The sequence below is a fragment of the Asparagus officinalis genome, chromosome 8, assembly GCF_001876935.1.
Source record: "Asparagus officinalis chromosome 8, Aspof.V1, whole genome shotgun sequence".
In the NCBI taxonomy this organism is placed as follows: domain Eukaryota; kingdom Viridiplantae; phylum Streptophyta; class Magnoliopsida; order Asparagales; family Asparagaceae; genus Asparagus; species Asparagus officinalis.
In genome coordinates, this window is record NC_033801.1 from 78,296,539 (window position 1) to 78,309,857 (window position 13,319).

General features: G+C 37.3%; 2 protein-coding genes across 2 annotated transcripts; both read right to left on the minus strand.

Moving 5' to 3' along the window:
- Positions 4,033 to 6,451, minus strand: LOC109821411 (protein FAR1-RELATED SEQUENCE 5-like). Its single transcript, XM_020387598.1, has 2 exons — positions 6,391 to 6,451; positions 4,033 to 6,294 (listed from the first exon to the last, which is right to left on the minus strand). Exons 1-2 carry the CDS (start codon positions 6,448 to 6,450, stop codon positions 4,033 to 4,035), a joined length of 2,322 nt encoding a protein of 773 aa, XP_020243187.1. The 5' UTR covers position 6,451.
- On the minus strand, positions 9,772 to 12,512 carry LOC109821412 (protein FAR1-RELATED SEQUENCE 5-like). Its single transcript, XM_020387599.1, has 6 exons — positions 12,394 to 12,512; positions 12,213 to 12,286; positions 11,979 to 12,079; positions 10,690 to 11,882; positions 10,601 to 10,621; positions 9,772 to 10,513 (listed from the first exon to the last, which is right to left on the minus strand). The coding sequence occupies exons 1-6, from the start codon at positions 12,510 to 12,512 to the stop codon at positions 9,772 to 9,774; spliced, it is 2,250 nt and encodes a 749-aa protein (XP_020243188.1).

The following is a 13,319-nucleotide window of genomic DNA, read 5'->3' on the forward strand; positions in this document are numbered from 1 at the left end:
AACAGCTTTATATTAAAAGCTTAAGAGTATTATATTCCAATGGTGAGAATGATAAATAAAGTTTGACAAATCGAGTTAGTTCTAGTTGTCCTACTGTTAGTTCTAGAACATATCGAGTTAGTTCTACTTCAAGTTGGCGTTATTTCTAGCACAAGTGTTTGTTCTGTGGCCCATGTTAAATAGTATTGACTACAAATAGGTTAGAACTAACAAGATATCGTTTGGACCTAACAAATTTGACCTCGCATAGAGCTGTAATAGAATTCACAACGGTTAGAACTGACATGAAATCGATTAGAGCTAACATGCGATCTCGTGTTTGTTCTGGTGGGCCATGTTATCCCTAGCAGAGTAAGTGTTAGTTCTAGCTGTCCACTTGTTTGTTCCCCTATCGAGTTAGTTCTAGTTGTCCTACTGTTAGTTCTAGAACATCTCGAGTTAGTTCTATTCTTGTTGTCCACCTGTTAGTTCTATCCCCTATCGAGTTAGTTCTAGTTGTCCTACTATTAGTTCTAGAACATCTCGAGTTAGTTCTATTCTAGGTTAGTTCTAGTTGTCCTACTGTTAGTTCTAGAACATCTCGAGTTAGTTCTATTCTTGTTGTCCACCTGTTAGTTCTATCCCCTATCGAGTTAGTTCTAGTTGTCCTACTGTTAGTTCTGGAACATCTCGAGTTAGTTCTACTTCAAGTTGGCGTTATTTCTAGCACAAGTGTTTGTTCTGTGGCCCATGTTAGGCCTATCTCAGTCATTGTTAGTTCTATATGTCTTCCTGTTAGTTCAAGCACATCTCGAGTTAGTTCTACTTCGTGCCACGTTATTTTTAGCACAAGTGTTTGTACTCGAGATGGCCATGTTATCCCTAGCTCACTCCTAGTTAGTTCTAGATGCCCTCCTGTTAGTTCAAGCCCATCTCCTGTTAGTTCTACTTCGTGCTGGCGTTATTTCTAGCCCAAGTGTTTGTTCTGTTATGTCATGATATCCCTAGCTCACTCCTTGTTATATCTAGCTGTCCTCTTGTTAGTTCTATCACATACAGAGTTAGTTCTATTACGTTGCTTAAATATTGTACCCACTTAATCAAGCCTTGTACCTACTTGTAAAAACTTTTATACCCACTTAATCAAGTTTGGTACCCACTTAATCAAGTTTGGTACCCATTTATTCAAGTTTTGTACCCACTTAACCATGTTTTGTACCTCATTATACTGGAATCAAAATTTTGTACACACTTTTTCAAGTTTTGTACCCATTTATACACGTTTTGTACCCAATTAATCAAGCCTTGTACCTACTTGTAAAAACTTTTATACCCACTTAATCAAGTTTGGTACCCACTTAATCAAGTTTGGTACCCATTTATTCAAGTTTTGTACCCACTTAACCATGTTTTGTACCTCATTATACTGGAATTAAAATTTTGTACACACTTTTTCAAGTTTTGTACCCATTTATACACGTTTTGTACCTATTTAGGCACCGTTTTGTACCCATTTATACACGTTTTGTACCCAATTAATCAAGCCTTGTACCTACTTGTAAAAACTTTTGTACACACTTAATCAAGTTTTGTACCCACTTAATCAAGTTTGGTACCCATTTATTCAAGTTTTGTACCCACTTAACCATGTTTTGTACCTCAATATACTGGAATCAAATTTTGTACACACTTATTCAAGTTTTGTACCCATTTATACACGTTTTGTACCTATTTAGGCACCGTTTTGTACCAATTTATACACGTTTTGTACCCAATTAATCAAGCCTTGTACCTACTTGTAAAAACTTTTGTACACACTTAATCAAGTTTTGTACCCACTTAATCAAGTTTGGTACCCATTTATTCAAGTTTTGTACCCACTTAACCATGTTTTGTACCTCATTATTCTGGAATCAAAATTTTGTACACACTTATTCAAGTTTTGTACCCATTTATACACGTTTTGTACCCAATTAATCAAGCCTTGTACCTACTTGTAAAAACTTTTGTACACACTTAATCTAGTTTTGTACCCATTTATTCAAGTTTTGTACCCACTTAACCATGTTTTGTACCTCATTATTCTGGAATCAAAATTTTGTACACACTTATTCAAGTTTTGTACCCATTTATACACGTTCTAGTTGTCCTACTGTTAGTTCTGGAACATCTCGAGTTAGTTCTACTTCAAGTTGGCGTTATTTCTAGCACAAGTGTTTGTTCTGTGGCCCATGTTAGGCCTATCTCAGTCATTGTTAGTTCTATATGTCTTCCTGTTAGTTCAAGCACATCTCGAGTTAGTTCTACTTCGTGCCACGTTATTTTTAGCACAAGTGTTTGTACTCGAGATGGCCATGTTATCCCTAGCTCACTCCTAGTTAGTTCTAGATGCCCTCCTGTTAGTTCAAGCCCATCTCCTGTTAGTTCTACTTCGTGCTGGCGTTATTTCTAGCCCAAGTGTTTGTTCTGTTATGTCATGATATCCCTAGCTCACTCCTTGTTATATCTAGCTGTCCTCTTGTTAGTTCTAGAACATACAGAGTTAGTTCTATTACGTTGCTTAAATATTGTACCCACTTAATCAAGCCTTGTACCTACTTGTAAAAACTTTTATACCCACTTAATCAAGTTTGGTACCCACTTAATCAAGTATGGTACCCATTTATTCAAGTTTTGTACCCACTTAACCATGTTTTGTACCTCATTATTCTGGAATCAAAATTTTGTACACACTTATTCAAGTTTTGTACCCATTTATACACGTTCTAGTTGTCCTACTGTTAGTTCTGGAACATCTCGAGTTAGTTCTACTTCAAGTTGGCGTTATTTCTAGCACAAGTGTTTGTTCTGTGGCCCATGTTAGGCCTATCTCAGTCATTGTTAGTTCTATATGTCTTCCTGTTAGTTCAAGCACATCTCGAGTTAGTTCTACTTCGTGCCACGTTATTTTTAGCACAAGTGTTTGTACTCGAGATGGCCATGTTATCCCTAGCTCACTCCTAGTTAGTTCTAGATGCCCTCCTGTTAGTTCAAGCCCATCTCCTGTTAGTTCTACTTCGTGCTGGCGTTATTTCTAGCCCAAGTGTTTGTTCTGTTATGTCATGATATCCCTAGCTCACTCCTTGTTAGTTCTAGCTGTCCTCTTGTTAGTTCTAGAACATACAGAGTTAGTTCTATTACGTTGCTTAAATATTGTACCCACTTAATCAAGCCTTGTACCTACTTGTAAAAACTTTTGTACACACTTAATCAAGTTTTGTACCCACTTAATCAAGTTTGGTACCCATTTATTCAAGTTTTGTACCCACTTAACCATGTTTTGTACCTCATTATTCTGGAATCAAAATTTTGTACACACTTATTCAAGTTTTGTACCCATTTATACACGTTTTGTACCCAATTAATCAAGCCTTGTACCTACTTGTAAAAACTTTTGTACACACTTAATCAAGTTTTGTACCCACTTAATCAAGTTTGGTACCCATTTATTCAAGTTTTGTACCCACTTAACCATGTTTTGTACCTCATTATTCTGGAATCAAAATTTTGTACACACTTATTCAAGTTTTGTACCCATTTATACACGTTTTGTACCTACTTAGGCACCCTTTTATACCTCTTTGCTCTGGATTCAAATATTGTACCCACTTAATCAAGCTTTGTACCCACTTAATCAAGCTTTGTACCTAATAATGCCATGATTTTATTTTTGTACCCACTTATTCAAGTTTAGTACCCACTAATTGCTCGTTTTGTACCCACTTAATACTGTTTTGTTCCTCATTGTTCTGGGGGAAAAAATTAATTCAAATTATCATCCATACATGATTAATCCATACAACCACATTATCATCCATACATACATAAATCTTAAGGGAAAAGTGAATAAATCAAATTGTGAACATTCAACCGAAACACATGCTTTGTTTTGGCCCTCCGTAAACTTTGTTTTGGCGATGCCGTTAACTTTCTCGACCTCCACGAGCAACATTTTTGTTCTACAAAAAAAAATTGCAACTTTATCATGACAAATGCAAAGACATTGAAAAAATATTAAATCAAGATTAAGTATAATACCTTAGCTAAAGGACAACTCGTTATATAATGTCCTTTTCCCTTACAAAACCCACAAAATCTTTGTTTTTTTATACTCTTTTCTTGTGCTATCTCCACTCCCGACTTAATTCTAGTAGCATGTGCTGGTCGTCCCTTCGTGGCAACAGGCTTATCTGGATCACGAATAGTGATTTGAGTTGCTTCCTCTATAGAGATGGGTATGGATGAAGTAGGCATCTTATTGCTGGCATTGCTCTCATTTCCATTGTCGTTATGTTCCTTCTCAATCTTGGAATTCTCAACTTCTTCAAAAAATGAGTCTAAAAAAGCACTAAACTTATCATGAAGTGTACTTGAAGTCAATGTATCTTCTAGTGCCTTGTTACATCTACTCCTAAGGGCCCAATGTTTAATGATAGATAGTTGGTCTTCACTATTTGTAATGCAATTTCTAACAACTCCGCAACCAACATGTCTTGCTTTAATTGTCCATCGTTGCATGATATATCTTGATGGAATTTCTAATACTTGCTTCTTTACTAAAATGTGCAAGCTATGTTTGCATAATATACCTTCCATCTCAAATCTCGCACAAGAGCACTTAATTCTTTTTTCTTTGGATGTATCGAAAACAACATGATGCTTTACTATCTTCTTGCTTTCAGCCTCGCTATCTATATTCCAAACGGCATAAGTAGCACTTGCGCCGTCCTTCGACAACTTTTCATGAAGCATGGAGTAACTATCCTTGAGTTCTTTCTGAAAGATAGTAAACAGATTCTTCGTATAATTCTCCCGAGCTTGTTTTTCAATGGGATGTTCAATTATCAATGTAGGAACTGAGTTTGTGGACTTAAAATCTTGCTCAAGTTCAGCGGCTCGGCGAGCTCTGACAGCATTATCATACTGCTTAACAAAATCATGTAACTCGGTATTTACATTCACAAAATGATCAAAAAAAGCATTAATTCCCTCACTCCGCTGAGTAGATGTCATTCCTGCAGTAAAAGTGTCTTTAAGATACACTGGAGCCCAATGATCTCGATGATTGTATAAATTTACTAACCAACTCCTTTTATCTGCACCATATTTGTCCCTCATTTCTTCCCAACGCTTTTCAAATTTTTCTTCCGATTTACTCCAATACCATTTGTTATACTTTACACCAACATCCTCACCATAATCATTATGCATTGATTGAAGATTTTGTAAGGCATTCCTACGAAGGTGCCAAGAACAAAAGCGATGGCGAGTTTTAGGAAAAACTTTGTGAATAGCACCACACATAGCTTTATCTTGATCAGTGATGATTGTTACTGGTGCTATACCCGACATACATTTTAACCATTGGCTAAATAACCATATAAACGTCTCCTCCGTTTCATCGGCCAGTAACGCACACCCAAATAGAGTAGACTGTCGATGATGGTTAACGCCCGTAAATGGTGCAAACGGCAATTTTAAATTGTTCGTTCTATATGTAACATCAAAGCAAACAACATCTCCAAATTGCAAGTAAGAAGTCCTCGACCTACCATCCATCCAAAAAACACTTCTCATCGTCCCATCATTTTCTAAATCAAGTGCGAAGTAAAATTGAGGATCAGATACCTTTTTCTCTTGAAATTGACGAACTATGTTCACGCACTCATGGCCGACGTTGTTTCTTCGTTTAAGTCTAAGTTGTGCTTGGCATTCTTGTTGAGTGAGAGAGCCTTGTTCATTGCCATGAGCAACGTCTACAACCTTACAAATGGCAGAAGGCCGTAAACCTTGATTGTCAAGAGTATCTATCAACCTTTTTGTCGATTGAGCTCGATGAAGTGTCCGATGTGAGTAGTGCTTCTTTACCCGAGTTGGGGTGGTTAATGGATGACCATTATGCTTACTGTTTAACTTTCGGACCACCCATTTTTCAGTGCTTCTATCAAGTCCAATAACCATCCTTGCGTTGCATCCACATCTTGTATCGAACTTTCGAATTACATTCCGACCATCTTCTCTTTTATCTTTTAAAGATTTAAAGCCTTCTTTGTCACATACAAATATTCTAGATAGGATTGCATCTTTCTTTCTCGACCAAGCTGTGTGACCCTTGCGAACACCAAATCCCTTAAGTCTGGCGTATGCATTGTAGAAATTATAAGCTTCCTCATGAGTAGAGAACTCCATTCCGATATATGGATCAACGCTGTTTAAATTATCTTCACCATTTTCAACGCCCATAAGCTCATCACCATTCTCCTCATGCTCGGATGCCTATAAAAATAGAGAAACAAAACTCATGCTAAAAGACAACTATTTTGGTATATGTCATTAGTTAGTAGTACACTATAAACAATAAGATATTATCACCTGAGGGGGAAGCCATGTTGTAGATAGTAGATCATGGTCCTGGCTTTTATCTTCTTCCATTGTTGCCTCACGTGAGAGAATTGGTGGAGTGTCTATACAAGCTATCAAATTATAAGAATAATTAATAAAAAATATAATTACTTACATTTAAAATTAAATAATTATGGAAGAATTATCTATATAATAAAACGTACCAGTTATGCTAATACAACCGATAATATATAATAGTAGAAATAATACAACAAATTATATAAATAATACGTTATTAATAATATAACATATTATACAAAATAATATGTAATAATAATAATAATAATATAACATATTATTTAAAATGATACGTAATAGTATTGATAACACAACGGATAAATTCTAAAAAAATTTATTACACTAAATAAATATCTAAATTATTTAAATAAATATAAAACTCGGACTTTAAATCATAGAAAATTCTAGAAAATCGAGAAAAATATAAATACTCTTTTAAAAATAATAATTGAATATTTTAAAATACCAAAATTATTTTAACTATATTAAAAGTTCATGATCCTTACAACTTGAGACTGTTCTGTTTGTACCTGTCACTGCTTGTGTTATGAATCATACTTCTTAATAGGCTCCCTCTCTACAGGCTCGATCTAAGCTCTCTTGTAAATATTGCAAGATGGAAGGACGTCGTATTGAGACATGCTTTAAGCTTCATCTTGAGTTACGCTCCTTAGGTACCGGTCATGGTCGGCGACCCTCTCAGTCTCAACCCTCTCATACACCAAGATTGCTGGCCAATGCTATACCTTCTATCACTTCAGACTCTACTATTCAAGCTATTGAAGGTCTTCGCCATCAACTTGATGCTTTTCAGCATATCACCTCTACATCCGCTGCAGAACTCTCTGGTATGCATTTTGCTGGTTCTTCAGCTAACCCTTCGGTCTCTAGTATGAATGATCTCAGGATTTTTGACTCTGGTTGTTCCTTTCATATGACTTGTAATGCCTTACTTTTATCCTCTGTCTTCACTTCATCTTCTCTTTCCCCTATCTACACAGTTGTTGGACAATTATTGTCTATCACTCAGTATGACTCTATACCACCACAAAATGATCCATCTGATCGTCTAACACTTAGTCCTGTCTATGTAGCTCCTCAGTTGTCTATACCACCACAAAATGATCCATCTGATCGTCTAACACTTAGTCCTGTCTATGTAGCTCCTCAGTTGTGCTTGAATTTAATTTCTATTAGTTCTTTATGTATGACTGGCCTGCTTGTCTCATTTTCTTCTGTATCTTGTGTAGGATCCACAGACGGGCAAGATGGTTGGGCGGATCCTAGGAGGCACAAGCTGTATTTTTTGGAATATCTTCACCTTCCAGAGTCCATACGTCCACATTCTCTTGTTGCTTCTGTTTGTTCATCAAAACCCTCTACCTCGCTTCTTGCTAATTTGTGGTATAGATGACTTGATCATGTGTCTAATAAAAGGCTAGAGAGTCTTATTCAGTCTGGTGTACTTGATCTTGTATCATCTAGTTCTAGTATTGAGTCGTGTACTGATTGTAAATTGACTAAATTCACTACTTTACCTTTTAAAATGAGTATATTTGTATCCACTTCCTTATTTGATTTAGTACATTCTGATATTTGGGGGCCAGTTCCTCTGCCTTCTTTATCTGGCTACTTATATTATGTTAGTTTTATCGATGATTTCTCGTTTTACATGGGTTTACCTACTTAAGAATCGCTCTGATGTACTTACTGCTTATCAAGCCTTCACTGCTATGATCTTCACTCAATATCAATTTTGTATTATAGTTTTCTATTCTGACTGTACCAAAGAGTATCACCATACGCTCTATAATGTCCTCTCATGAAACTATCTTCTAACAGTCATGTCCCTATACTTATGAGCAAAATGGTATTGTTGCACGCTAACATCATTATATCCTCGATACTACTCGATCCATGCTCATTTTTTTACTCTGTTCCTCGTCATTTCAGGGCTGAGGCCATTCTCACTGCTACTCATACTATTAATATCACTCCATCTAGCTCTCTTTCCGGTGCTACTCCTCATAGTTGAAAGTACCCTAGAGGGGGTGAATAGGGTTATTGCTAATCTTACTAGATATTAATGCCGATTAAAATTAATTAACAAATATATCCTAATAATATTAATATTCAATTTGATTAATGCACGTTTTGTACACACTTATTCAAGTTTTGTACCCATTTATACACGTTTTGTACCTACTTAGGCACTGTTTTGTACCCATTTATACACGTTTTGTACCCAATTAATCAAGCCTTGTACCTACTTGTAAAAACTTTTATACCCACTTAATCAAGTTTTGTACCCACTTAATCAAGTTTGGTACCCATTTATTCAAGTTTTGTACTCACTTAACCATATTTTGTACCTCATTATTCTTGAATCAAAATTTTGTACACACTTATTCAAGTTTTGTACTCATTTATACACGTTTTGTACCTACTTAGGCACCGTTTTGTACCCATTTATACACGTTTTGTACCCAATTAATCAAGCCTTGTACCTACTTGTAAAAACTTTTGTACCCACTTAATGAAGTTTTGTACCCATTTATTCAAGTTTTGTACCCACTTAACCATGTTTTGTACCTCATTATTCTTGAATCAAAATTTTGTACACACTTATTCAAGTTTTGTACCCATTTATACACGTTTTGTACCTACTTAGGCACCGTTTTGTACCCATTTATACACGTTTTGTACCCAATTAATCAAGCCTTGTACCTACTTGTAAAAACTTTTGTACCCACTTAATCAAGTTTTGTATTCATTTAATCAAGTTTTGTACCCATTTAACCATGTTTTGTACCTTATTATTCTGCTGCAAATTGTGTACACACTTATTCAAGTTTTGTACCCATTTATACACGTTTTGTACCTACTTAGGCACCGTTTTGTACTTTTGTTCCTCATTGTTCTGGGGGAAAAAATTAATTCAAATTATCATCCATACATGATTAATCCATACAACCACATTATCATCCATACATACATAAATCTTAAGGGAAAAGTGAATAAATCAAATTGTGAACATTCAACCGAAACACATGCTTTGTTTTGGCCCTCCGTAAACTTTGTTTTGGCGATCCCGTTAACTTTCTCGACCTCCACCAGCAACATTTTTGTTCTACAAAAAAAATTGCAACTTTATCATGACAAATGCAATGACATTGAAAAAATATTAAATCAAGATTTAGTATAATACCTTAGCTAAAGGACAACTCGTTATATAATGTCTTTTTCCCTTACAAAACCCACAAAATCTTTATTTTTTATACTCTTTTCTTGTGCTATCTCCACTCCCGACTTAATTCTAGTAGCATGTGCTGGTCATCCCTTCGTGGCAACAGGCTTATCTGGATCACGAATAGTGATTTGAGTTGCTTCCTCTATAGAGATGGGTATGGATGAAGTAGGCATCTTATTGCTGGCATTGCTCTCATTTCCATTGTCGTTATGTTCCTTCTCAATCTTGGAATTCTCAACTTCTTCAAAAAATGAGTCTAAAAAAGCACTAAACTTATCATGAAGTGTACTTGAAGTCAATGTATCTTCTAGTGCCTTGTTACATCTACTCCTAAGGGCCCAATGTTTAATGATAGATAGTTGGTCTTCACTATTTGTAATGCAATTTCTAACAACTCCGCAACCAACATGTCTTGCTTTAATTGTCCATCGTTGCATGATATATCTTGATGGAATTTCTAATACTTGCTTCTTTACTAAAATGTGCAAGCTATGTTTGCATAATATACCTTCCATCTCAAATCTCGCACAAGAGCACTTAATTCTTTTTTCTTTGGATGTATCGAAAACAACATGATGCTTTACTATCTTCTTGCTTTCAGCCTCGCTATCTATATTCCAAATGGCATAAGTAGCACTTGCGCCGTCCTTCGACAACTTTTCATGAAGCATGGAGTAACTATCCTTGATTTCTTTCTGAAAGATAGTAAACAAATTCTTCGTATAATTCTCCCGAGCTTGTTTTTCAATGGGATGTTCAATTATCAATGTAGGAACTGAGTTTGTGGACTTAAAATCTTGCTCAAGTTCAGCAGCTCGGCGAGCTCTGATAGCATTATCATACTGCTTAACAAAATCATGTAACTCGGTATTTACATTCACAAAATGATCAAAAAAAGCATTAATCCCTCACTCTGCTGAGTAGATGTCATTCCTGCAGTAAAAGTGTGTTTAAGATACACTGGAGCCCAATGATCTCGATGATTGTATAAATTTACTAACCAACTCTTTTTATCTGCACCATATTTGTCCCTCATTTCTTCCCAACGCTTTTCAAATTTTTCTTCCGATTTACTCCAATACCATTTGTTATACTTTATAGAAACATCCTCACCATAATCATTATGCATTGATTGAAGATTTTGTAAGGCATTCCTACAAAGGTGCCAAGAACAAAAGCGATGGTGAGTTTTAGGAAAAACTTTGTGAATTGCACCACACGTAGCTTTATCTTGATCAGTGATGATTGTTACTGGTGCTATACCCGACATACATTTTAACCATTGGCTAAATAACCATATAAACGTCTCCTCCGTTTCATCAGCCAATAACGCACACCTAAATAGAGTAGATTGTCGATGATGGTTAACACCCGTAACTGGTACAAACAGCAATTTTAAATTGTTCGTTCTATACGTAACATCAAAGCAAACAACATCTCCAAATTGCAAGTAAGAAGTCCTCGCCCTACCATCCATCCAAAAAACACTTCTCATCGTCCCATCATTTTCTAAATCAAGTGCAAAGTAAAATTGAGGATCAGATACCTTTTTCTCTTGAAATTGACGAACTATGTTCACGCACTCATGGCCGACGTTGTTTCTTCGTTTAAGTCTAAGTTGTGCTTGGCATTCTTGTTGAGTGAGAGAGCCTTGTTCATTGCCATGAGCAACGTCTACAACCTTACAAATGGCAGAAGGCCGTAAACCTTGATTGTCAAGAGTATCTATCAACCTTTTTGTCGATTGAGCTCGATGAAGTGTCCGATGTGAGTAGTGCTTCTTTACCCGAGTTGGGGTGGTTAATGGATGACCATTATGCTTACTGTTTAACTTTCGGACCACCCATTTTTCAGTGCTTCTATCAAGTCCAATAACCATCCTTGCGTTGCATCCACATCTTGTATCGAACTTTCGAATTACATTCCGACCATCTTCTCTTTTATCTTTTAAAGATTTAAAGCCTTCTTTGTCACATACAAATATTCTAGATAGGATTGCATCTTTCTTTCTCGACCAAGCTGTGTGACCCTTGCGAACACCAAATCCCTTAAGTCTGGCGTATGCATTGTAGAAATTATAAGCTTCCTCATGAGTAGAGAACTCCATTCCGATATATGGATCAACGCTGTTTAAATTATCTTCACCATTTTCAACGCCCATAAGCTCATCACCATTCTCCTCATGCTCGGATGCCTATAAAAATAGAGAAACAAAACTCATGCTAAAAGACAACTATTTTGGTATATGTCATTAGTTAGTAGTACACTATAAACAATAAGATATTATCACCTGAGGGGGAAGCCATGTTGTAGATAGTAGATCATGGTCCTGGCCTTTATCTTCTTCCATTGTTGCCTCACGTGAGAGAATTGTTGGAGTGTCTATACAAGCTATCAAATTATCACATATAAGAAGTTCAAAATTGCTCAAAAAACGTCATCAAGTTGATCTTTCAATTTTACTAAACAATTTCATTACGATAGTTTAAATCAAATTTAAAGTTTATATCCAATTTAACAATACATGGCAAAAATAGCTCTAAATTATCCGGCTCGTAGCCATAGAGTGAGTGCTGCAAACCAAGTAAAACCTGAGGGCTGAAATTAAAAGGAAGAAGATAAATCCAAGGAATATGCATGAGGGAAGATAGAACCATCATGAAATCCACTAGATCTAGCAGGAACGCCAACTAGAACTAACATGCCTCGTAATAGAACTAACATCATCTCCATTAGAGCTAACATGCGAACTAACATGCCTCGTAATAGAACTAACATCATCTCCATTAGAGCTAACATGCATCCCGGTAGCATTAACATGCATTTCAGTTAAAACTAACACGTTAATTTAGAGCTAGCTAACATGCATTTCAGTTAGAACTAACACGTTAATTTAGACCTGATGCCTTACCTCGGTGGAGGCGAGCTCGACAGCGACGAAGTACGATGAGCCGGCGACAACACTGAGCGGGGATGGAAAACGCAGGCTGCGGCGATTTTGGGAGGTGGAGAGGGGGGGAGGTGAAGGCGAGGCTGATGTCGAGGGCTTAGTCGAGCTCCGGAGGTGGCGATGAACCTGAGGGCTGAGCTCGAATGCTGTCAGAGGCGTAGCTGATGACCAGGGCTGAGCTCGATGGCGAGGAGGAGTAGACGGCGATGACCCGGCGGCGACGCTCAGCTGCGGTGATCTCGGGCGCTGGAGAGGAGGAGGGGAGGTGATGGCTAGGGCAAGGGGACGGCGGCGACGCTGATCGGGGACGTCGAGACACAGGCCGAGCTTGGGCGCCGGCGCTTTCGGGCGGTGGTGAGGGGGAGGAGGTCGGTGATGGCGACCGAATGCGCGATCTTGAGCCGGCGGCGACGCTGATCGGGGGCGGCGAGCTCCGGCGGCGATTTCGGGCGCTGGAGAGGAGGAGGCGGGAGGTGATGGCGCGATCTGGGCGGGAGAGATGAGAGAGGGGTAGGGATTTTGGGGGGATGGGATTTTCAACGAAGGGCTCAGATCTCTCTGAGGGGTTTTGAATAAACGGCCCAGATCGCGCATCCTCAGATGACAGCCTACGGAGTCACCGCAGATTCACATGACCCTATATATATATATATATATATATATATATATATATATATATAT